The 25,882-nt window shown below is 36.6% G+C and overlaps 2 protein-coding genes across 3 annotated transcripts; both read left to right on the top strand.

Moving 5' to 3' along the window:
• Nucleotides 1-1,200: 1,200 nt before the first annotated feature.
• LOC109064239 (glutathione S-transferase LANCL1-like) lies at nt 1,201-11,919 on the top strand. 2 transcript variants are annotated; one of them, XM_042741081.1, is made up of 11 exons: nt 1,201-1,337; nt 2,161-2,274; nt 2,462-2,579; nt 3,149-3,356; nt 3,629-3,776; nt 8,997-9,143; nt 9,262-9,444; nt 10,171-10,347; nt 10,802-10,874; nt 11,048-11,126; nt 11,217-11,919. In XM_042741081.1, exons 2-10 carry the CDS (start codon nt 2,188-2,190, stop codon nt 11,122-11,124), a joined length of 1,218 nt encoding a protein of 405 aa, XP_042597015.1. In that variant the 5' UTR covers nt 1,201-1,337; nt 2,161-2,187; the 3' UTR covers nt 11,125-11,126; nt 11,217-11,919. The 2 variants fall into 2 exon arrangements, with proteins under 2 accessions (XP_042597015.1, XP_042597078.1); XM_042741144.1 differs by having other exon boundaries at nt 11,204-11,919.
• Nucleotides 11,920-21,774: 9,855 nt separating this feature from the next.
• LOC109064236 (myosin light chain 3, skeletal muscle isoform) lies at nt 21,775-25,788 on the top strand. The gene is made up of 6 exons (XM_042740983.1): nt 21,775-21,933; nt 22,273-22,303; nt 23,776-23,919; nt 24,015-24,185; nt 25,007-25,084; nt 25,311-25,788. The coding sequence occupies exons 1-6, from the start codon at nt 21,931-21,933 to the stop codon at nt 25,337-25,339; spliced, it is 456 nt and encodes a 151-aa protein (XP_042596917.1). The 5' UTR covers nt 21,775-21,930; the 3' UTR covers nt 25,340-25,788.
• The last annotated feature ends 94 nt before the right edge of the window (nt 25,789-25,882 follow it).

Here is a 25,882-nt window from a genome sequence, read left to right as displayed (position 1 = left end):
ACATACAATGTCGGCATGTTATTGGTCAAACGATCATTACCTTTATTAAGCATGAAAACTGGAAACCAAAGCCAAAACCTGGATATTGTAGGCAATATAGAAATCCTAGCCAGGACGTGTCCTGGGAAAATGGCACGTTTGGTCACCCTACTCAGTTACTCTATACTGATTGCCCAGAAGTACATTTTGTTGCTCAGATGTTGCTCTTTATAGCTCAGTACTTCTCAACTGTAAAGCCTGACATATTAAATAATACTCTTAAAAATCTAATTTTTGAAATGGACAGTCAACAGTTTATTGAACAATGATATATTAAAACACTAACATTTGTTTAGATCAGTGTATCACTGAACATCAGTCTATCAGAGCTCCATCACCATGGCAGCAACATGATCGTGCACTTCAGTTTTCAGGATCCATCACTATCATTCAGTCCCTCATGAATTATTTAAGTTCTGATGAGACTCTCAAAGAGGTTTGAGCAAATCAGATTCATGTATTCAAAAGAGATCGTCTCTTACCGGAATAAGTTTTTCAAAGTTTATTTTAATTAATTCCTTTGTTAGATGTAATTTAAGTATCTGAACTTCATCTATGCATATCTGCTTATTAATATTAGAATTCATGAAAAGAATGAACAAGTCAAGGTTGACCATTAAGATGTAGTTTTTGTTTGATCTTTTTGTTCCTGGAGCTAAAAATAGCTATTTATACCACTTAATGCAATGAAAATGAAATTCCTATTCAATCTCAACTGTGAATCAAAACCAGTAACATTTCTATTTTCACATTTCCGGGTTTCTCAGCAGCGGAAGTCGTCATCGTTGGGTTAACTTGAAGAGAAGTGAATGGGAGAGTACCACAAATACATTTTTTTTCATTTCCATTTGCTCAAACAGCAAAAGAAAAACGCCACGATAGTGTTTTCGTGACTTTCAATAAATAGAAAAAAATTGAGAGAGACTGATAACGGCAGTCAGAAGAGAGAACGATGTCAAATTTACCATCCCTCCCATATAGACACTGCATTATGAACCCCCTCGCATTAGCTTTAACTGTTTTCTTTTTTCTTGTTCTTTTTTTGTAATTTGAAGTAAAGGTGATATAATACAAAGAACAGTGTTATAAATGTACATACATTTTTAAAAAAATACAAATCTGAAAATCTTTCGAGAATTTACGATGCGGGTGACCGTTAAACGCGTCATCACAGTCTTGTGATAGGCTCAGCTAAATAGTGTAGTAAACCTCCTCAACACTAGACTGCTGTAGTGAGTCATTCACAAACAGAACATCCTGTGATCAGACGAGAATTCAACAGCGCAGCACTCAAAGCGGTATGTTCCCTTTTATAAATAAACGTTGTTTACTAAGGTATTTAGCAAGACCGCGTTTGTTTAGAAACACGTAACGTTACTGCCGATTTATAACCCATATAACGTTATTTGTATTCAGTGCTTTTGACACAAAGAAGCCTTGTGTCGCATGAGAGTGCGGAAGGGGCCTTGTGTTCCTCGACCCCACTTTTATATCCCAAAATATCAACTTATTCAAAAAAATAAATGATTGCAGCTTTATAAAACGTTATTAATAGGTCAGAAATGATAAAATAATCACCATTTACTGGTGTGTAACGGGACGATGGGCCTGTGCGTATTCATGCGAAAGGCCCTAAACGTGTGGTTGAGTAGCATAATGGGCTTTTAAGCATCATAAGCCTATATAGATTAAAATAATAATAAAAAACTCCCAGTGCGTCTATAATGCAGTAGTTCGAACTATTGAAGGCAGCTATGATTTGCAAAAATATTAAAATCAAAGGAACGTATAATACCTGCCGTCAAATGTTCGCCCCGAAAGTGCGTACGATGGACGAAAATGATCAAATGGTTTCTAAAATGTTAGATTCGTACGTTCGAACGCACTTATCATGATCAAAGTGTTCGAATTGAAAATTCAAACGTGCCTCTGATTCCCGGAAATGATAGCACGCGCCTGTGATGCTCCAAATGTGTTTTATTTGAATATTCTGATGTGCCTAACATGGTCTAAATAATATCCAAAAATGCAGTCGTTTAATAAGGTTTTTAGACATATCCAGTATTGAGTGCATCTGTCCTCTGCTGTTTTATAATCTTCTCTTATGTACTTTTATTTCAGGTCACACCAAAAATAAAAGAAATAAACATGTCTGAACCACGAGCCTTCAAGAATCCCTATCAAGATTACACTGGGCCTGGATGTGCACAAGACCTGTTTGACATGCAGGGAAATGTGAGCGATTCCAAAATGTGACATGGTACCTCTGTAGTTTATTAGAAATTATTGGAGTACCATAGTATTTGAATATAATAAACATTTGTTACCTTCATTGAATTACTTTTATACCCTGCATACCCTTTTTCTATGCCTGTATTCATTATTATGTCTTGTTTACAAATCATATTTTTGCATTGTGCAGTTGACCCAGCATTTTGCGAGCTGTATAAGCAGTAAGATCAGTGAGTTTCTGGCGGTTATGGAGAACGGACTGAAGAACGCTGACCCCAGAGACTGTACTGGTTACACTGGCTGGGCAGGTGAGATCACACTTACAGATGTATTAAAACTAAATTATTATAACATATTCAGTGAAACTGTACATGGCAAAGCATCATTAAAATCTGCCTCTTTATATGGGTTTGCTTAAAAGGAAAGTTCACCCAAAAACGTAAATTCTGTTATCATTTCGTATTAAATCTCTATGCATTTGTTTCTGCTGAACACAAAAGAAGATTCTTTGAAGAATATTGATAACCAAATAGTATATAGTTCCTAATGACTTGTATTTTTTTCCATACAATGCAAGTTAATGGGAGCCAAAACTGTTTAGTTACCAACTTTCTTTAAAGTATCTTCTTTTGTTTATCAAAAGAAAGAAAGTCATACAGGTTTAGAATGGCTTGAGAGAGAGTAAATGATGACCGAATTTACATTTTTGAGTGGATGCACAGTATAATTTAAATTTTACAGTATGTTGAAATTTGATTGTTATATAATACATTTACATTATTCATTTTATTAATATTTGTTAACTTCTCATGTTCATGGTTTTTTATCATAAAGCTACTTGGGCCGCATTGCTTAGTTCCTCCTCCCCCTACTGCAGGCATTGCCCTGCTTTACCTGCATCTCCACAGTGTGTTTGGAGACACCGCTCTCCTCCATAAGGCTCTGGACTATGTCAGCTACAGTCTGAGGAGTTTAACCCAGCGCTGGGTGACCTTCCTGTGTGGGGATGCAGGACCACTGGCTGTAGCAGCGGTCGTCTATCATCGGCTCCAGAAACCTCATGAGGCTGAGGAGTGTGTCAACAGGTCTGTTCTACCTCCATTTGTCCACATTGAATCTAATATCTTGTCATATCCTTTGGATTGCTGACTTATTCGGGTACTATAACTACTTTAATGCAATTGTGCTGGAATTTTCCCAAGAGCTGTTTTTCATTAAAGATCCCATACTAAGATTCCAGGATGAGGGTGAAATGTGGAAGATTTCTTGGTCTATAGGGCAGCTCAACTATTTTTGTTTCCTGTTTGTTTCTTTCCTATGGGATCTTATTTTAATCTATTTGCTCGAATGTTTCCAGGCTGTTGCAGTTTCACCAGGCAGTAGTGCAGGGGATAGGCAGGCTCCCTGATGAGCTGCTCTATGGCAGAGTGGGCTACCTTTACTCCCTCATCTTCATTAACCAGCAATTTCAGCAGGAAAAGATCCCCATCCAATACATTCAACAGGTCAGTCACCATTCATTTGGCCTCAGACCTGACCGAAAGCACATGAACTTGTATTTTAACGTAGGATACTTGACTAGAATGAGTTATGAATGATAGACAATTTGTTATACTCATGATCAAAATGACATCAGTAAATGCCCCTTGTCTTATTGAAAATAATACTGTTTTCATCAAAATGTAATATTTTTCTCAGTTTCTGAAATTGCTTCTATCATCTGCTGATGTAACCATGAACAAGTAGACAGTGAAAAATACCTCACATATTTATATACAAAAACATAAGACAATACTGTAGCCTAACTTTCATAACTCATTCCAATCCTAATGGATAAAACCAAGCCCTACATTATTTCTAGTGTTCACAGGGTGTGTGATTAGTGGCTGGTAATGAAATGTAGAAAGCAGGCCAGATGACCAATATCACCATTCAAAATTTTGGTATCAGGTGTGAGACAATATATCGATACGAGAATCGATATCTGGTGCCAAATATCGATATTTTAATTATTACAGTAAGGCGCTCTATATAGATTTCCCTGCTCCCAACATGTAAAAATGCATGGAAATCACAGCCGCGCCATTTCCACTTTCTTTCCAAAGTGCTCGGAGCAACCATGAACTGTGTTCTCTATGAAGATGGGAAAGCAGGAGGAGCGGGTGGATAAACAGATTTCCAGCCACTGTATTAGCTCTACTGCTATATATGTTTACAGAAGTGAGAACTAAAAAACTGCCTCGGAACAGCTATCAGCGTGGACCATAGGCACCGATCACGTTATTACTGCAGAGTAGGGATGTAACGATACCATTTTTTCAAAACCGATCCGATACCGAAAATTCTGAGTATCTGCCGATACTGATCCAATCCGATACCAGCGCAGTTATTTTTTTTTTAAATCGGTGTAGAATTTCTATACTTCTGTGTTGACCTGATCATCACTCTTTTGTGTGTTAAACACAATCTACTACATGTAGACAACTTCATTTTAATAAAAAATAACAAATGAAAAAATATATAATCAATCTAAGACAAAAATACTATTATAGTCTAGGTTAGTGGATAATTCAGAAGCAAAAGATACTCTAGATTCTAGAAAAATCACGGGTGCACAATAATTTTATAAAATCTAGTGACATTTTATTTACAAATAAAAGTGAATAAGTCTAAAGTCTTGGTAAAATGTTACACATTGCTCTTTGTATTGTTGTAAAATACATTCATGAAAAAACAAGTATATAGCCTACATTTATATAGAAATATAAAATACGTTTCTTTTAAATGTATAGCACTGTAATAAAGGCAGCAACATATAGATAGGACAGAACAAAAAAAGACTTAATAATCTTTAATTGTGCAGAAAAGTATTATAATACTAAAGGCGCCAATATAGAGTGGCACAGAGCGCTTGATTGATGAGCTTGAGTCACAGTGTGCAGGCTGCGCAGCCCTCCGAGTCCGCATAGAAAAGTTAGTACAAAACACATGCTGCTCTGCTCATGGTCATCTTCAGTTCTCTCTTTACAGCAGTTCAGTCAGTGTACTGTTCGAGTAAATTAATTTTTATATTTAAATTTAATTAAATTAAATTTAAGTTAATTTCAACTCCAAGAGTGTCAGCCACGTTAAAAAAGTGAATAATTTAAGTAATTTGTGGATTATTGCTTGCCAGTAGGGCTGCAACTAACGATTATTTTGCTAATCGATTAATCAGTCGATTATTTTTACGATTAATCGATGAATCGGTTTATGTACTTATATTTTAGTTTTGCCCATTTTTTCCCCAAGTAAATTATTAACAAAGGGTCTTTATCATTCAACATAGACTTTTTAGAGATTTTAACCATTTTGCATTGTCATATCCTCATCAAAAACATACCTGGAGTTGTGTTTTTTATTATGTGTTGGTTATCCTTTGTCAAACTCTTCTGCAATCAAAACACTGACCCATACATACTCTAACAAATTTCACAAGGAGGTTTCAAATAATGTTTTCACCATGGCAGTCCTTAGGGCTCCTAAACTAGTTTAACATCCCGAACAAAACTTATTAAGGAATATTTCAGAACATATTTTCACGAAGAATAAGAATAAAACAGAATAAAATTGCAGTAAATTGCATTTTATTATTTTTTTTTTCCTGTAAACACACAGCTTACACCTGGGAAACAGCTTTATAGCTTATGCTGTGAAATTGTAAACAATCCTTCGAATAAAGTGCCAATGGCATGAAACCTGAATGGAACTCACATTTTAAAGTAAAATGTAAAGTAAAATCCATCAGAAGGTTGTCAGGAAAAAAAGTTGGACACACACAAAAAACCTGCTGTGTGAAAAAGAGCAGTGAATACTTAGAAAAAAGTGCATTTCAAATACATTTAAACATTAACCTCTCTCCATTCAGTCATAATTAGGCTGCAAGACTGAATTATGAACTGGTAAACGACAAAGCTTTAAATGTTAATTGTTAAAAAGCAATGTTATCAGCTTTTACGACTAAACATTTGCAAACAACATTGTACTGCAGAATCTGCACAAATAAAAGTCCTTTGCACACTGTGATTTTCATCGGATTTAAATATGTAGTGGTCCTTTTAACAGTGCAAAATTCAAAAATGTAATAAAGCGATAAAATGTTAAACAAAACAGCTTATGCCTGAACTGACAGGAATTCGACTACCTGTGGGAAATGAGGCAGAACACTATTCACTCATTATTTGAGAAAAAACTTTGCATTGCAGTGCAAAAAGGTCAACATGTCCAAATGTTCAGGGCTTAGGCTTGCTCTCTTTTTAGAGGATATGTTTCCTGCCGCAGTTTACAGGTTACTCTTCTTTTTTGAAGGCTCAAAGTAAAGTGCTCCCACACTTTGGATGACTTCGTTCGATTAGTTTTATCTTCCGCTTTTTTCTTTTTCTTTCTCTCTCGAGCTTACTCCACTGCCGCCTGCCTCACCCATCACGCTGAATGCTGCAGAGACGCTGTGCGGGAAGCACGTGACATAAAACGAGGCCCAGCTATTGGCTATTCGCTGCTTCTCCTGCTGTACTGGCTGAGTAAAACCTCCGGTGGCTCATTACTGCCACACTTTGGTCACCGCAGATTTAAAATATGCACGAAATGAGCCGCTTACTGCAAATAAAAATTATTTAGCAACGAATCGATTACTAAATTAGTTGACAACTATTTTAATAATCGATTTTAATCGATTAAATCGATTAGTTGTTTCAGCTCTACTTACTAGAGACAAACTGTTTCTAATGATTCAGTCCGATTTGGTGAACTGGTTCACTAAGAAGAACCGGTTAAATTGAACGATTTGTTCACAAACCGGACATCACTAGTACAAAGGGAAGAGATATTGATACGTAGTAGGCATGGGCCAGTATGAGATTTTGACGGTATGATAACCTTAAGCAAAAGTATTACGGTATTGTTGTTACAGTTCAGAAATGTGTAATTTTTAAATGACTGGGTAAAAAAAAATTAAATCCTGCTGGACACAATATATTTTTTTAACAACATACAGAATATTAGAAACAGTAGAATTAGTTAGTTAGAAAATTAGTTAATTTTTTTTCTTTGATTTGTTTCCTAAAAAGAAAAGAATAAAGACTGACATCTTTATTTAACCTAAATCTGTAATTAGTTATTTAATTTTAGTTATATAATTCATATACATATCATTTAGTAATAATCATACACATAATTTGATTTAATAACCCAATTTGAAGCAGAAACAGAATGTTCTGACAAGCTTTGTGAAATTATACCATGAATAGTATACGCATAATATCGTATTTGGATCGATACCCGATCCGGCAGAAAATGCCAGTATCGGAGCCGATACCGATCCTGAGTATCGGATCGATGCATCCCTACTCCATGAGTAGCCTAACCTCTCAGCTCGGATCACTGGTGGATTTATGTCAGAAAAAAACTGGATGCTCTCCCTCTCTTTCAGATATTGCAAGTGCGCGTTATGCAGTGAGCAGGGTTGCCAGGTTTTCACAACAAAACCCACCCAATTACTACTCAAAACTAGCCCAATTGCGTTTCGAGGGGGGTCCCCCGATCAAAAAATTTTGTTCCAGGGGAATAAAATACACATTTTTTTGGCGGGGTTCCCCTGGTAAAATTCGGATTTTAGGGGCTAAATATCACGTTATTGGGGTTGCCTAAACCTGCGGACATGAAAAACAACCCGCGGAAACAGTGTTAAAGTAGCCCAATTCCACAGTGAAAACTGTAGACTTGGCAACACTGGCAGTGGACACCGACACGCAGAAACATAAATCTGCACCTATGGCATGGACAACAAAACCTCGTCAGAGCCGTAATGCGGCACAGAAATGTGCAGTGTGTGTGCTTGCCGCACGTCTACATTAGAAATAAATCTGAGCGCGCAGAAGAGGCGATATGAACGGCTATTTTTTCCCTGCATGTCATGTGTGCGGGGCTTGAATAAAGAGAGAGAACTTGCACTTAACCTTTTCACAGGCATTTTTTTTTCATGGTTAGACAGATATCGTTATAGGATTGTCTAGCAAAATATAGTTTATTGCAGAATAAATGTATCGTGATATTATTGTATCGTGAGCCATGTATCGTGATTCATATCATGTCCTTAGATACCCTGCGATTCCCATCCCTAGTATCAGTAATATTTTTTGATTGAAATGTATTCTTCTATTGAGCAAGGAAAAAAATCTGAAAATATATTAAACTGAACAGAAGTGATAGAAGTGAAAACGTAATTATAAAAAAGTTTTCTATTTCAAATAAATTTAATATCTTATCAAAAATCCTGACAAAATAATGTATTAAAGATTACACAAAAATATTTTTAAAAATCAAAATATGAAAAAATAGTTCAGTTGTTTTCAACATTGATAATAATAAGTGTTTCTTGAGCAGTAAATCAGTTTATTAGAATGATTTCTGAAGGATTATGTGTCACAGAAGACTGGAGTAATGATGCTGGAAATTCAGCTTTGCATCACAGAAATAAATAACCTTTTAAAATATATTACAATAGAAAACCATCTTAAATTGTAGCAAAATTTCACAATATTACTGTTTTATTGTATTTTAGGAACATAAAGACATCAAAATTTTGGCCAAGATATATTTTGGAATATGTCACTTAAATTAAATGCATTCGGGAAAGCACATATGTTTCCTTTGATTCATTACTTGACCTGATCGTGTGTTTATTTCAGATCTGTGATGCTGTGCTGGCTTCAGGGCAAACCATGTCTCAGAAGAACAAGATCCAGGATCAATCCCCTCTAATGTATGAGTGGTATCAGGAGGAGTATGTGGGTGCCGCTCACGGACTGTCAGGGATCTATTACTACCTGATGCAGGTAAACACAATCACTCATATTACCTTATTAAAGTAATAAGGAAACAATACGTTTAAGAAAAAAAGTTGACCACATCACGTCAAAGTAATTTAAACAATCTAATTTTGTCTCCCAATAGCCTGGTTTTGTTGTTGGTCAGGACAGGGTTTCCTATCTAGTCAAACCCAGTGTGAACTACATGTGTCAGCTGAAGTTTTCCTCAGGCAATTACCCACCATGTGTCGGGGATTCTCGGGATCTTCTGGTGCACTGGTGTCACGGCTCTCCTGGAGTTATCTACATGTTGATACAGGCTTTTAAGGTACAAATCTCCATGTCCGTTCATAGTACATCTTTGTCCTCTGGACTTTTACTTGAATTATCACTCTTTATCATTTTTATTGTAATGTAAAATAATATTGTAAAAATAATATTCCTATGATGATTCCTAAAGCTGAATTTTCATCAGCCATTATGCCAGTGTTCTCTGAATCCATGTTATCAGTGTGATTTATAATTGAGAGAAGTATTATAGTTTTATTAATATTTTGAATTAATCTTTTTTTATATACATTATTTTAATTGATTAAAAATCAATGGCATTTTTTGTAAATCTCTATATTATGTTTATACGTCTATATGGTTTAATTCTTTTTTCAGTTTTGCTTTATTTTAGTAAATCAAGTTAAACTAAAAGAAAATGAGAATTGTTGCCTTGACAACTAGCTGAAATGAAATGCAAGATTTTTTTTATTTTATTTTAGTTAACATTTATTATTTTTTATGATTTTAGGTTAAGTATAATAACCCTTCTCTGAATCAAAATATTTCTCATTATTATCAATGTTATGTTTTATAAATACATAAAATTAGTTTTTATTTATGTGATTCTTTTTTGAGACCAGTACAAGAGTTGTTAGCTCTTAGTATTACAGTGCTATCAAGTGTGAGTAAACAACATTACACACCAGCAGGCATGCAGAAGCCTCGAGAAAACCTGATGTTTGTGTCCAGAACAGAAGTCTGAGTAAGCCATCTTTCTCCCCAGGTGTTTGGAGTGAGGCAGTATCTGGAGGACGCCCTGCAGTGTGGGGAGGTGATCTGGCAGAGAGGTTTGTTGAAGAAGGGCTACGGCCTCTGTCATGGAGCCGCTGGAAATGCTTATGGCTTCCTGGCCCTTTACAAAATCACCCAGGATCCCAAACACCTCTACCGAGCCTGCATAGTAAGTCTGACCTCTCTTAACTTTACAATATATGTTGTGTTATATACAGGGGTCATCATGAAAAATCTGATTTTTTTTTTTTTTTTTTAATGGATATTAAGGACATTTATTTATTTTTAAAGGTACAGTAGCAATAAATGGCGATGAAATACTAAAATGTTCCATTCAAGAGACCTGGACTAACATTATAGGTGGACTCTAGGGAAAACTACAATGATTAAAAGCCTCTTTAAAGAGTAAATCCCTACATGAAGCAAAGCATTTATTCGCATGTGAAGTCGGTCTAATATATTTCAAAGCACTTCAGTGAAATGACTTTGTCTCTGGGTTAATTTATGCATATTCATAATGACACATGAAGGCCGTTATAAATCACTGTGGTGTCAGGAGGGACCTGTCATTGCCTGTTGTGTGTACAGAGGCATGATGGGATTTGATGTGTTCTCATCTGCAGTTTGGAGACTGGTGCATGAATTATGGAAAACATGGCTGCCGGACTCCAGATACACCATTCTCACTGTTTGAAGGTAAACACACACACACACACACACACACACACACACACACACACACACACATATATATATATATATATATATATATATATATATATATATATATTATTATCACAAATATTTTGTGAAATTATTTTTTATTTTTTTTTGAATAATCAAATACCCCACTGTTTATCTTCTTCTAGGAATGGCAGGCACAATTTATTTCCTGGCTGACTTGCTGCAACCAGCTAAAGCCAAGTTCCCTGCTTTTGAGGTGTAAAGGTAACTACACCTCTGCTTTAGAATGTTTGACTGTCAAGACATTAATAATGCAAATAATATTCTTGTTAACTTCAAAGTGCCTCATTCCAGTCTGTTCCAGATGACTGAGCTTTTTTGCTTAAGCTTCCTTGGAAGAACGCGTCCTCTGTTGGTGGAATAGTACTGTCTCACTCTGCATGTGCATCTGCTTGCCGCTGGTCTTACCCAATTCACACAAAAATTTATGAGAGGTCCTGTACATGTGAAGAACAACATACCAGAGTTTTTTTGTTATTTTTTTTCTTTTTTTTTTTCATGTCAGTGAAAGGTGGACAGGAATCAGGCTGTATAGATGAGGGTAAATTTGGAACCATAAAGGGAAGCCGTTTTAATTAATTCAATATGCTTAACAGATTATGTTGATTTTGTTTGTGTATTTTAATGTTACGTGTTTGTTAGTATTATTTTAGTTAATATGACTCATTAAATATGAATTATTCTGATGTATACGTTAGGGAATATTCTGATATGACAGCAAGGTAAAGTTTAACATCTTTTTGAATTTAAGTGACTGCTGTAAGTTAACACTAAAATACAGTGTTGATACGCTTTCTGTAACATTAATGCTTTGTTTTTTTGTGATGTATTTTTCAGTTGTTTTTTTTTTTATCTCTTGGTATTACTAGTAGTTAAATCAGAGGATGTGTTGCAAACGTTTTTTTAGGTGGTGGAACAGTCTGTTAGCGTTTTCATTTGCTTTTTTCATCAAAATTTGTACATTTTCATCTGCACAGCAATAAAAAGGAAAACAGTGCTATGTCTGTTAACATTCTCTAATATTAACAGTGTCAGGTCTTCTGGTGCTGACTGCCACAGCTATTTTACTCCACTAGGTGGCGCTATAAAACACTGCAATTTAATATGATTTTGTACATCTCATGGGGAAGTCAATGATCTTTTCATTTAGCTCTATTATTTGTGACCCTTATTTTATTTGAAACTGGGCAATGAAAGGCAATCAGATCCACTGACCAAAATGTAGACTAGCACAATTCAGTTCTCAGTCCAGAGGTCTTTGTGTATTATAGTTTGTGATGTTTTTGTGGGTTTGTAAATTGTGAGCAGTTTGAATAGTATGTAACAACTTAAAACCAGTGTTAATTTTGACAGCTAATTTTGATTTAGTTTTAGTCAATGTTTTTTGACTAAAATCCCATTTAGTTTTAGTCATCTGAATTGTTTTTAGTTTTAGTCTAGTTTTAGTTGAGATCTACAGTAAATTTAGTCTGTTAAAACCTAATGGTTTTAGTTACAGTGCATTTATTAAGCACTTGTCTAATATTTCCGAACTCATTATATAGGTTTGATATTAAGGTTTTATCATGATAGACACCGATTTAACTGCGGTGACACACAACATGCCTTTGTTAAAATTAAATAAAACCACATCATAAAGAACAAGAACATGGTCTTCTTTTTAATGAAATCCCAATGGTTATATAGGATAATTATGCATTCTTGATAGCAACTTGCTTACCATAGTCTTTATTCTTTCAAGCAGACATATTTATTTCTGTAAATAAATTTAGATTAATCTTCGGGGCTTCTAAAGTTTTTCCGTCAAGAGCAGTGCGTGATTTCGGTCTTTTGTTGCTTGATTAACATCAGTGACTCGGACAATAGCAACTAAATTAGGCTGCTGTCCCTTTAAAACCGATTGCACAGCTGCAATGGATGCAATGTACTGATACTAGGGCTGTCAAATGATTAATCACGATTAATCACATCCAAAATAAAAGTTTTGTTTACATAATATATGTGTGTATACTGTGTATATTTATTATGTATATATAAATACACACACATGCATGTATATATTTAAGAAGAATATGTTAAGTTTATATATTAAATATATTTATATATAATATAAAATATAAGAATATAAATATATAAATGTATATACATGTAAATATTTTCTAAATATATAATTTATGTGTGTGTATTTATATATACATAATAAATATACCCTGTACACATACATATATTATGTAAACAAAACTTTTATTTTGGATGTGATTAATCGTGATTAATCATTTGACAGCCCTAACTGATACACGTTCTCCCTACTGTTTACGTTCACTTAAGACGTAATCAAAATTCTCCACACAAAAAATCCAAAAAACTAAAAACTCGACATAATTTCAATTTAAAATACTCACTTAATCATATTCAAAATAAAATACTCCCAAAAAGAGACGCGCTTTCTGTTTGTGTATGCAGTGTCTGCACTCTGAAAACCGGACTGAATTTAGTTCTCGTTTGCGTCGTCAGATTTATCTGTATGTCTGCTCTTATCTTACTCCCACATATTGACATTTTTGAACGTTTTTTGCGACGTGCAGCAAGTGTATATTAGCTTATGTCCCGCCGGTTCATATAACGTTATAGGCCTACGCATCTGACCTCCGATCCACGCAGCAGATTCATTCTGAATGAATCTCTAACATTTTCGTCTTGTTCTTATTCGTTGACGAAAATGTCAATAGATTTATGTCATCGTTTTTGTCATTCAAAAAGAGTTTTAGTTTCGTTGTCATCGGTGAAAAACAAATGTCGTTGACAATTATAACGAAAATTATCTGGTCCAAACTCGGTCCTGGAGGGCACACATGAAACAAGTAAGTTAAGGTTTTACTAGGCATACTAGAAGCTTCCAGGCAGGTGTGTTGAGGCAGGTTGGAGCTAAATTCTGCAGGACACCGGCCCTCCAGGACCGAGTTTGGACACCCCTGGTCTAACCTTAAAGCGGTCTTGTGATGTTGCTAAAAAGAACATTGTTTTGTGTATTTGGTGTAATGTGTTTGTGGTTTAAGGCTCAAAAAACATTATTTTCCCCATACTGTACATTATTGTTTCTCCTCTATGCCCCGCCTTTCTGAAATGTATAATTTTTTACAAAGCTCACTGGTCTGAAAAATGAGGTGTGCTCTGATTGGCCGAATGCCTCAAGTGTGTGAAGGTAATGTTACACCCCTTGTCATACTGTGACGCATGTCCCGGTCAGAAAACCAGTGGGACAAGACAATAACAATAAAACCCATTACAAACGAGCCATTTGTTACATCCAGTGGGGAGTGGGGACATAATTAAGGATTATATATTACGGACTTATACTGTCTTTTTACACGTTGCGTTGCATCGCGCTGCATAAACATAAAACCACGTCTGGATTTGTGATCGGAGAAACGACAAACAACAAGCTACTCTACACCAGTGGTTCTCAATTCCAGTCCTCGCATCCCCCGGCTCTGCATATTTTGCATGTCTCTCTTTGTTAACACACCTGATTCAGATAATCGGCTCGTTAGAAGTGAGCTCCGTGCATGAACTGTATTCCCATTGACATGGTCCCTACACAGTGTTCATTGCTCCCTACTCCCTGAGCAGGGGAAATCTGTTGAAGTTTACCAAACTTCAGAACATTCATTCACAAATTTGCGCTGCGCAACGTCTTCACACACGGACAAGTGTGACATCTGTAAATAAATACAATTTAAATTCACGTCTTGCACACTTCAATGCACTTTGAATGGAACATATATGTTCGCTTCGAACTGGAATCATGGCGGTGTCATGGCCTGTGATGTCCACTTTGCAGGGAACTTACGTTCGAACAGAACAAACGTCTGAAGTCATAAGAGAAACATACAAAATGTGCAGAGCAGGGGGGCGAGAGGACTGTAATTGACAACCACTGCTCAAAACTTGCGTTTGCATCATCAGTGGCAAATCCTGTAAATATGTAAATGTACTTACAGACTGTGAGTCATAAGTGCTGGCATTATAGTCTTCTCTCCCAGGATCAGAAAACAGTCCTCCATAAAATGCGTTGCACACATCTAAATATTTGTGTTGAATTGTTCTGGAACAGTGATGTAAATACAACTTAACCACTGATTTGTAAATGTCTCCTCTTTTGGAAGCCCAAACAAAGTATTTTCGCTTTCACAACGAAACAGTGTCTCCACAACATGGTGCCGGCAGCAACAGTGAGAATCAAAGTTACGCCTTCTTTCTTTATGTTATGCAAATCTTTCCACATCGTGACGTAGACATGTGGGGGCATGTTTAAACGAGGTGTTTTAGCAGGGTGTGGACAAATCTTAAAGGGGTCATATGATGCGATTTATTTTTTCCTTTCTCTTTGGAGTGTTACAAGCTCTTGGTGCATAAAAAAGATCTGTAAAGTTGCAAAGGCTAAAGTCTCAAATCCAAAGAGATTTTCTTTATGAAAGTTAAGAGTACCTAAAATGGCTCATTCTAACACGGCCCCACATGTTTACGTCACGATGTGGGAAGATTTGCATAACGCCGCCCAAATGTTCACGCAAACAAAGATGTTCACGCAGTTCTAATGCCATGGGGAAAGTCTTAGCAAAACATGCTAACTGTTCTGTATTTGGCTGCACAGACGAGAACAGAACACTGTTTAGAGTCCCAGCCTCAAGTCCCAGACAAGAGAGCAGTGGATTTATTGATTTATTTTCTGTATATTGCTGCCAAGTGTGCCGCACTAGTCCTCAAAAGTGAAGCCATTGTGTTTCGATCGCCCCCAGGTGGCTGGTCCCAGTATAGGTCATAAACCCCACCCTCTCCATGTAATCTAATGGGATGTGAGACAAACTAAATAATTAAATTTCACTTAAAACATTTTGTTTTTAAATGTTTTTTGTCATTTGACATAGATTTTATCACACTTACTCACGCTTAATCACGCTTATGTGATGCTATAAAAACGGGAGTGTGATGTCATGATTGACAGCTGAGACTGACAGCTTCTCTGAGCGAACTGAGGTGCCAACATACTTTTTTGGGATCTTCAGGAAGAGATTTGAGTTGTATTTACCCTATTTTAACACAAGCCTCTTATACGGCAATCTGCAGACAAAAATTGGACCAGTCAGGCTAATTTAAAAAAGGGTCAGGGGCGTGTGTTTGCGATTGTGTTTGTTTGTGGGCGGGACGCGGTTCCACTTTGCTCTCTACTGTGCAGACTCTGGTCCCAAATCAGCGCAATATGGCCGTGACCTATTGGGACAATGGTGGCTTCACTTTTCTTCAGTGGAAGTGAATGAAGGTGCGTCGTCCGTCTTTTTTAACAGTCTATGATTGCTGCTGCCACATAGATTTAAAACCTTCACAGACATAACTGACTGTTTTTGTAACTCATGTGTTTGTAACGTAAACTTGTGTGCGAATATGAACTTAGTAGTACTCACAGCTGCTTCCTGTCCATGTGCTTCAGATGTGTGCACGCAGAAAACCCTATGTCAGAAGCTTAAACTAATATGGTTTAAAACGCATGATTTCTGTGCGATAAACATGATAATATGAACCAAAACTGATGTTTTTAGCAGGTCCGAGCTGAGCAGCTCTATTCTGGAAAAAGGGGGGGAGTAGCAGCAGCTCATTTGCATTTAAAGACACAGGCCCGAAAAACAGTGTGTTTCTGCTTCCACTAAAAATAGGCATTTTCAAAAATGATATAATAAATCAGTGGGGTATTTTGAGCTAAAACTTTACAGACACATTCTGGGGACACAAGAGACTTATACTACATAATGTAAAAAAAAAAAAAAAAAATCACCTTTAAAAAAAAAAAAAAAAAAAAACTATTTCAAATAAATCCTGTTCTACTGAACATTCTTTTAATGAAATAATCCTTAAAAAAAATTAAGCAAGAAAGTGATCTCTTCTGATCTCTTCTTCTAAGGTTCATGTGACACTGAAGACTGGAGTTATGGCTCCTGAAAATGTACCTTTGCCAACACAGGAATAAATTACATTTTTAAAAAAATTATATATATATATATATATATATATATATATATATATATATATATATATATATATATATATATATATATATATATATATATATATATATATAATTATATCTTAAACACAAACACAAAGAAAGTATTTAAAGTATTTCTAAGCCCCTTTTTGCTTTTATCTGTTTTATGTTACGCTTGTCAAGGAGGAAAAAAAACACTGCTTACAACTGGGGTATCCCACTAGGGATGCATACTTGCCTCATTTGTTTGTTTGAATGGATTAAACAGCTGCTTTACCACTTTTCCCCACAAGTCTTAAACTGTCAAACGTTTGCTTTGTATTTTCCTACTTGTCGGACCTTCATGCTAGAGAACATAATTGTCAGCTTTTGCTCATGCAACTCAACTTTATTAGGGCAAAAAGGGTATAATTCCATTTTTCAATTACATTTTGACTAAAACTGCTGATAATTAAATTTTTAATGAAAATGTAGGATTCAATTTAAACATGCAAGTTAGAAGCACTTTCACCAGTGCTCTTGATCTTTTGGAGCCCACTATATATTTCACATAAAAAGTTGAGAGAGTTAAGGAGTAATTTACTCGCACTTGAAACCCTCTGGCAAATCCAAATAAGGTTGATACTTTCTCAAGGGCTGATAGACAATGCTTGGCCCATACGGCGGCTTTTTTTAAACGCTGGACTCCTCAGTGTTGCTTCCAGCGGATCTGAGGTCAGTCTCGCTGAATGTGGGGTGTAATTGCACCAGCTGTCCCAGACATCTGAGGAACTGATCCCATGTCAGTGCAGAGCAGTGTAACCTGAGCAGATGCTTTACGATCTGGAGTTTGCTCGCTCAGTTGGACGTGGGGGTGTAAGGGGCTAAGACATGTCAACCACCCTTGAGGTGCTACCAACCCGCTCAGAGAAACTCTACACCTCCTAAAAGAATGGCTAAATTTAGAGCTCATCTGCCCAGGGGCGAGGTCTTCAGCTCCATCACTTCTGCAGCATTCAGAGGGAAGAGTCAATATCTCAGGGCAGGAATGGAATGTCTCTGCTTTGGCTGCATTGCTAGTTTGTTGTAACACATCCAACTGACAGAATGAGAATTACACAGTATGATAAGTCAAAAAAATATTGCAATATTACTATAGAGCCCAGACTACAAAAACTGTAGTGATTTTTGTTTAGAAGTTTAAGATTTTTTGGGGAAATAAAGTAATACTTTTATTCAGCAAGGACACATTAAATTGATCAAAAGTGATAGTAAAGACTTTAATGTTGTTACAAAGTATTTCAAATAAATGCAGAAGAATACTGAAAAAAACGTGTAATGTTTCCACAAAAATATTAAGCAGTACAACTCTTTTCAGTTGTGATTATAGCCTTGAGCAGTAAGTCAGCATATTGATTTCTGAAGGATCATGTGACACTGACGACTAAAGTAATGAAAAACAATTGAAAAATTTACTAAAAAAAAACGTAATTTAATTTAAAATAAAGAATTGACACTGCAAAGTTATCTTTTACCCATCATATTACTTAAACTAATGTGGATAATGATTTATTCAACATAATGTCCAGGCTACTATTCAGCTCAAAAAATAACAAAAAAGCACCACAAAAGTAGTCCAAGCACTGTCCAAATGGTGCACAACAACATGCCTTATGATAGATTTGTGAGGATCTCTTGTACATACTATAGTCATTAACCCCCCAATATTCTCTATGCTGTGTAATGTGGCTTCACAGCATAAACTCATTTTACATGAAAGCAGAATGAGATGAAATGCAGATGAGGATTAACAAAAATGTTAAGGAGCATGTCACAAGCAAGACTGAAGTAAACACTTGCTAAAAAGCAATGAAAACATTACTCTAATGAGAAATGCAGAGCAACACTATAACAAATGATCTGCTAATTACACTAATGTTTGTTCTAGGTGTTTCACAATGACATTTTCATAGTAAACAGCAGACCTCACATTTGTAATGTGATATTTAAACCTTGTGTTGTGTTCTGGACACTTTGACCTGAGGAGGATTTTCTTTTTCCTGAAAATGTTAGTGAATTTTATCACATTGGCCTGATCATTTGATATATGTGTAGTGTTGCCAGTCAAAAATGACTGGCCTTTTAAAAATTGCTTAAATCTATCATTATGTGATATTATTAATAAACTTTGAATTCTTTTACTACTTGTTTTCTTGTTCTTGTTTACTTGTTTCAAACTTGTTTAATTAGCAGTTCTTATTTCTTTTCGGAACTGATTGTTCATAGGCCTCATTAATCTGAGTTAATGTACCTCAGTTTTTGAGTGAAAAATATGTGATTAATTTTGGCAACATTCACTCAAAAAAATAAAAATAGCAAAACCTGTGCAAATTAAAAGAAAACAAGCTGATAAAAAGATTGAATCCAAAATTTTGGAGATAACAGCATAATGAGAGATTCGCAAGCAATTTTTAAAAGGGCAGTCATTTTGACAGCAAACAGCCAAAGGATGCACAAGCTTTTCTCAGAACGAACTTCACTTTTCTAAACCATTTTTGCAATGACTTTTAATCAAATTGTGTCAAGGTAGTTTAGTGGATGTATGAAGTCAGTTCGCCTGAAGTTCACAAAGTGTCCAGGTTTTATTTACTGTATTTATTTCACATACTGTTTTTAAAGAATTGTATGCAACATAGTGTATAGGGTGCACAATGCAGTTAGCTGCAGCATTCTGAACATAACCATGGTTTACTATGAATGTTGGTTTTGTAACAAGCAGTCCACTGAAGGCGAGTTTAGGAACCCAAGTGCAGCTTTATTCCAAAAGTAATCCAAAATACAAACATAATGCAAACAGACTTGGCATGAACAGACTTGACTCACCAACAGCAGGTTACAACATCAATACAATAGCAACATGAGAGCTATTTATATCAAATCCAGATCACATGACAATAACCAACCAACGAGAGACAGGACACATGACAATGAACAAAGGAACCAATAGCAGGAATAAAAGAGGGGAAGGGAACCACATGACTAATCAGGAACCATGACAAAACTCCAAAATAAAAAACATGAAAACAATGTATAAGGAACAAAACCCCCATTACATACCCTCTAAAGGCGGCTCCAGACGCCTTAACAAAACCCAACAAGTCCAGGAGGATGGTAGAGTGAAGGTGGAACAGGGGGAGGGATGGCGGGCCAGGCCCATGCAGGGGAACAGGATCAGAATCACAGGACAGTGGAACAATGGCAGACCTGGGCCATGAAACAGAGGCAGACAGTGAAACGGTGGAGCAGAAGTCTGCCAGGTTAGATCCAGAGGGGCATGGAGCCATGGCGGAGCCGGCAGAGCAGGGAGCCAAGGCAGAGCAGAAGACCACCACGGCGGAGTAGACGGACTGGGTGAAGCAGATGTCCACCAGGGCAAATCAGACAGGACTGAAGATCCCCACAGTACGGCAGATGGGACAGAGGACCACTTCAGTGGAGCTGATGGTGCAGGGAACCACCATGGTGGATCAGGCTGGAATAAGAGCACAGAGAGGATAACAGCGGCCTCAACGGCCTTCACAGAACATTCACAGTCGATCTCCATGGTTGTGACAGGACAGGCAGCAGGAGTTCATAGGGTGCCGCCACCTCTGGAGGTTCTGCAGCAGATGCCTCTGGGACAGCCTCGTGGTCAGGAGAGGCCTCTGGGGTCTGAGAGCAATGCATTGCCCAGACACACAAAATGGCGACTGTCATCACAGGCTGTACTGTAGATAGAGGAACAGCCTCTGTGACAACCAGTGCTGAGGTCCTGGGGATGCCAGCTGCTCACACTGACATCAGAGTTGGGTCCATCACACAGGCAATCATTCTCATGTGTCCTGGACCAAGCTGGACCAAGCCCAGGAGCTTGGGTACTATTGACATGGCTTGAACAGACTTGAACCACCAACAGCAGGTTACAACATCAATACTCGACAGGAGACAAGGGCAACATGAGGGCTATTTATATCAAACAATACAGGTCACATGACAAGAACCAACCAATGAGAGACCGGACACATGACTAAGACAACCGATCAGAACATGACACAGTGAACAAAGGAACCAATTGCAGGAAAACAAGAGGGCAAAGGAACCACATGACTAAACAGGAACCATGACCAAACTCCAAAATAAAAGACATGAAAACAATGAACAAAGAACAAAACCGCCGTTACAGGTTTCGCTTTTAAGTGTTGTAACAACACCCAGATCTGTCTTTGCATCACTTAATCTATCAAAGCACTGCTCACATTATTCATAATCACATAAAACAAACTTTTATTCTACAACAACAACAACAACAAAAAAAGCAATGGTATTTTACTAACCCTTATTTTAATAAAAAACACTATTTTTAATTTGCATTATTTAATTTGCAGGATCATTTAATTTATATATTTTGAGAAAAAATGTGGCCAAAATGCAAGTGTATTCATGCTGTGGAAACAGGCTTTAAGGATTGTTTTTTTCCCCGGCTTCCCATATAACCATAAGTGGTTGAGACCACCATATGCAAGTTAAAAATATCAGCACTGTAATCAAAAGCCTTCCCGAGATGTTGTGTTGACTTAAGTGCTTGTTCATAACAGGAGAGATCAGAACTTATATTCAAACCTCCCTGGCTAGGGATTAAAAAATCATCCAGAAACCATGTAAATACACAATACATCAAATTAGAGTGCTGACCAAAGCCAAGGAGTCCTACAATCAGCCTGGAGCATAATCTAAAAATACCGCTGCCCATGTACATTGGAGAAAGCAGCAGTCTTCCTTCCAGCTTGACCTAAGAAAGTTAAAGAAGTTCCACGGCGTCACAAGATCCGCCCTGTGACATCATTAGCATAGCATAAATAAGAAGGAGCTGGTCCATGGCTCAGGACCACTCTCCTGGGACTCCGGCTTCTTGACTTCTGCCCCTTCGCTCCTGCACCCCAAAACTCCATCATGGTGTGTACTTGGATTACTCTTGCTATTTTATTGTACCTTTTTCATGTGCATCTGCCTCAAAAACTGGCAATAAGCCCACTCAAATGAAGTAGGACAACTTTCTTCGAATTTCAAATTCACTTTGGCGCGGCGAGACACAACGGTATCATATAAAGAACCTCAATCTGTTTGTCACTTTTAAAGAGAAAATCATGCAGCTGGTTTATTCCCTTGCTGGATATATGTGCACTTTTGAAGCTGTTATTTTGTTATGTCCAAAGAGGGCTTATGTTTCCAAATGTCTTTTAAAATAATAGCAGGTGTGTCAATGGAATTGATCCATTGTTGTCTTTCTGGCAGGCTGGAGAATTCAGTGCTGACCAGATTGAAGGTGAGTTTTCACACATTGGAGTTTTATTACGATTGGAAAAATTTTTTTTTAGTACTATAGTACAAATGTAATAGATATGCTGGAAATGTATAATGTCGTGAACTCAGGAAAGACAATACTTCCTCTGTTAAAAAAAATAAAATAAAATAAATAAATAAATAAAAAAACACTTCCACCTATTTTAGTTACTTTAAGTATACAAGTTATGTTATATTAAACTGGCTTTTAAAAAATCAAGTTGAATCTCGTTGAATCAAGAAAACTAAAAATGAAGGTGAAATTGGTTAAATTAATTTGATAAGTAATGGGCAAACATGTTGACTTGACATTGATTATATAATTTTTTTTTTTTTTTTTTTTTTTTTTTGAGGGCAATAAAGAATTCTTTCTCTTCCACAGTAAATAATTATGTACAAAATAATAACTTAAATATGCAAGGACATGTTTAATAATAGATGAACAATAGATTAAAAAATAATTAATATTGGTGAATATCTCTAATAGTGACCAAAATATTACAAATGAGGAAATACTTTTTTGTAATATTATTATTATTGTTATTATTTTATTATACAAAAAATGTAGCCTTTTCTTTCTATCCAGTGCTGAGTATGCAAACTAAATAAATGTAAGTTGATTTATGTTAATTTGGAACATTTGAAACCTTGATGGCAAACCATAAAGCAGGATGAATTTTAATGCATATTTGTTTTAGCTAACTGATAAACTGAGTAAAATCAGTTGGATAAGTGTATGTAGAATTGTAGCATGTTTTGATGTGGTGGTCAAAATATTTCTGATCCAAAGCCCACATTCACTTCTCTATAGAAACATGGTACCAAACCTCTGGGTCAGTTCACAGCATGGTGTTGCTCATTTAGGTGCAAAAAGTAGGCGGTTGGTTGTAGGTGTAGGTTACGTTGCTGTCAGCATTCTTGTATCTGACTTGGGTCAGTCGTAGAGTATGTAACCATGTATGGCAAAGGCTACTTTCTCTGAGAGTATCGTCTGTCACGTCACGCATTAAGCACCACCTTCATGCACAGCTGCTGGAGTACAGAAGCCGTAGGATGCTATTTTTCTGTCAGCAGATCACTTTCAACTTGGTCTCCCTCATGGCCCATGGAAATGCAGTTGCAAAGCTCTTTTTAATTTGGCTTCCTTTCTTCCTCTGCTGCATATATAGTTGGCAAAGGAAGGAAGTGGGAGAGGAGGCACTTCTAAGAAAAAAAAAAAGTTTCCTTGACCTTATCTGATTTTAAAGCAATAATGCAATTATTAAGCAGTTATTATAGCAGTTCCTAAACTGTTGTAAGTAGCTTGGTCTGGTGCCATGTTGTGAGATAAATTGAAATACTATGACATTAGTCCAAATTATGTGTTATGTACATTAGTCTAAATTATGAGATTATGATCCACCCTTAGAGTGTCTATCTACTTCCAGAAAACCTTCTGTTGTCCTTCTATTACAGACTTCAAAGAGGCCTTTGGTCTCTTCGACAGAGTTGGTGACAACAAGGTTGCCTTCAACCAGGTTGCTGACATCATGCGTGCCCTGGGACAGAACCCCACCAACAAGGACGTGAAGAAAATCCTGGGGGACCCATCTGCTGACGGTAAGACTTTGTATTAAATAAGAACAGACATAATTCGAAATGCTTTACAAACCCTCACTGATTTGTGATGTATCTGTGGAACTATATGAACACAGATATGGCCAACAAAAGAATTGACTTTGATGCTTTCCTGCCAATGCTGAAGACTGTTGACGCCATCCAGAAGGGTACATATGATGACTACGTTGAGGGTCTGCGCGTCTTCGACAAAGAGGGCAATGGCACAGTAATGGGCGCTGAGCTGCGTATTGTGCTCTCAACACTGGGTAAGTGAAGATGAAATGATTATGCAGTTCACACCATGCATGGGAAGGCAAATTACATAATATACTGTTACATAATACATAATATAATGTTACATAATATCATTACAAAACAAATTAATGAATCTTAGCTCAGTGATCAGATAGTAATATCTTGGTGTTTTAAATTACTGTTAAAGGGTTTGAGGTTGGTAACCTATTTTTATGTTTTGGAAAAAAATGCTCACCATGGCTGAATTTTTTTGGTCAAAAAATTGAAATATTATTACAATTCAAAATAACAGTTTTCTATTTTTTATACATTTTAAAATGTATTTTTTTCCTGTGATGCAAAGCTGAATTTTCAGCAGCCATTACCCCAGTCTTCAGTGTCACCTGATCCTTCAGAAATCATTCCAGTATTCTGATTTCATATTATTATCACTGTTGAAAACATTTTTGGTTCCTAATACTTTTGGAAACCTTGATGCAGTCCTAAAATGAAATTAATGTGCCATGGTATTTAAGTACTACAAAAATAGCATGATACTACCATGATACATGTCTAAAATATATTTATAATTTATAAAACACATAATTATGTAATATTGTTTTATTATAATAAATAAATAAATAATATGATTATAAATAATGAATATATTAGTTTGATTAAGAGATCTGAATTATTTATTACCATATTTATTTTTGATTATCACCACATTTATATAGATAGGTAATCTGGTATTACCATGGTACATGTTCTAAAGAGAATAATAATACTATGGTATTTTGTATTAAGTAAAAAGTATAGTATTCCTAACCAGTAGCTTTCATGGCACTGACAGGTGAGAAGATGTCTGAGCCCGAGATTGACTCTCTCATGCAGGGACAGGAGGATGAGAACGGCAGCGTCCACTATGAGGGTACGTGTTTGGATAAGCCCTTCCAATTTAACCCTTCTAACTTGTTTTGGGACACACTGCATAACAGTGACGGCACTGAGTCTTTTCTGCACTAATTGAAATGATATAATAAGCTCACCTGTCACTGAATCATTCCGACCATTATTTTTAGCAGCCACCTCAGGCCTTGTATGGCGAGCCAGTAGGGACGATCATTCCTTATGCATGTCTGCTTCTCCTCTTACAGATTTCGTCAAGCACATCTTGTCCGTGTAAGAGGCCGTCCGTTGAGAGAGTGGTGAAGAAGGCTGAACTATATCTGCAGACCCCATGGTGTCAGGACATCCATTCTGTTTTGAAGACCAATCAATAAAAAGGACTATGGGATGCCACTTCTAAACCATTCTGTTATTTTCCTTTATTTGTTTTCTCCCCTCTCACCCACCTTTTTGGAAGTTACATCATCCACTCATGCAGTTGACCCTCCTTGCCTTCTTGTTCCGCCCGGGGCGGCCGTCCACAGTAGGATGGAGACCGGGGAAGAAGAAAAAGGCCACTCATGAAGTGAGGGTTGGTTTCTTCTTTCTCCACCCACCCAGGGTTTCAACAGCACCGCCAGCTGTGTGTTAAAGGCACATGTCATTGCTGTGGCCAGGCTGCCAATTTTTCCCCATCCCAATTTTCACACAGTCATTTCACAATAAACTTTTTTTTTTCCAAAAGTACACCGAGTTTTTCCTTTGTATGCTAATGTATTTGGTCGTAACATGAAACACAAATGCATCTGTTAAAATACTAGAAAAGAGACACTGATATGGG

The sequence above is a fragment of the Cyprinus carpio genome, chromosome A1, assembly GCF_018340385.1.
Source record: "Cyprinus carpio isolate SPL01 chromosome A1, ASM1834038v1, whole genome shotgun sequence".
Classification (NCBI taxonomy): Eukaryota; Metazoa; Chordata; class Actinopteri; order Cypriniformes; family Cyprinidae; genus Cyprinus; species Cyprinus carpio.
The sequence above is the reverse complement of the archived record's forward strand: the minus strand, read 5'-3'. Positions and strand labels throughout refer to the sequence as shown.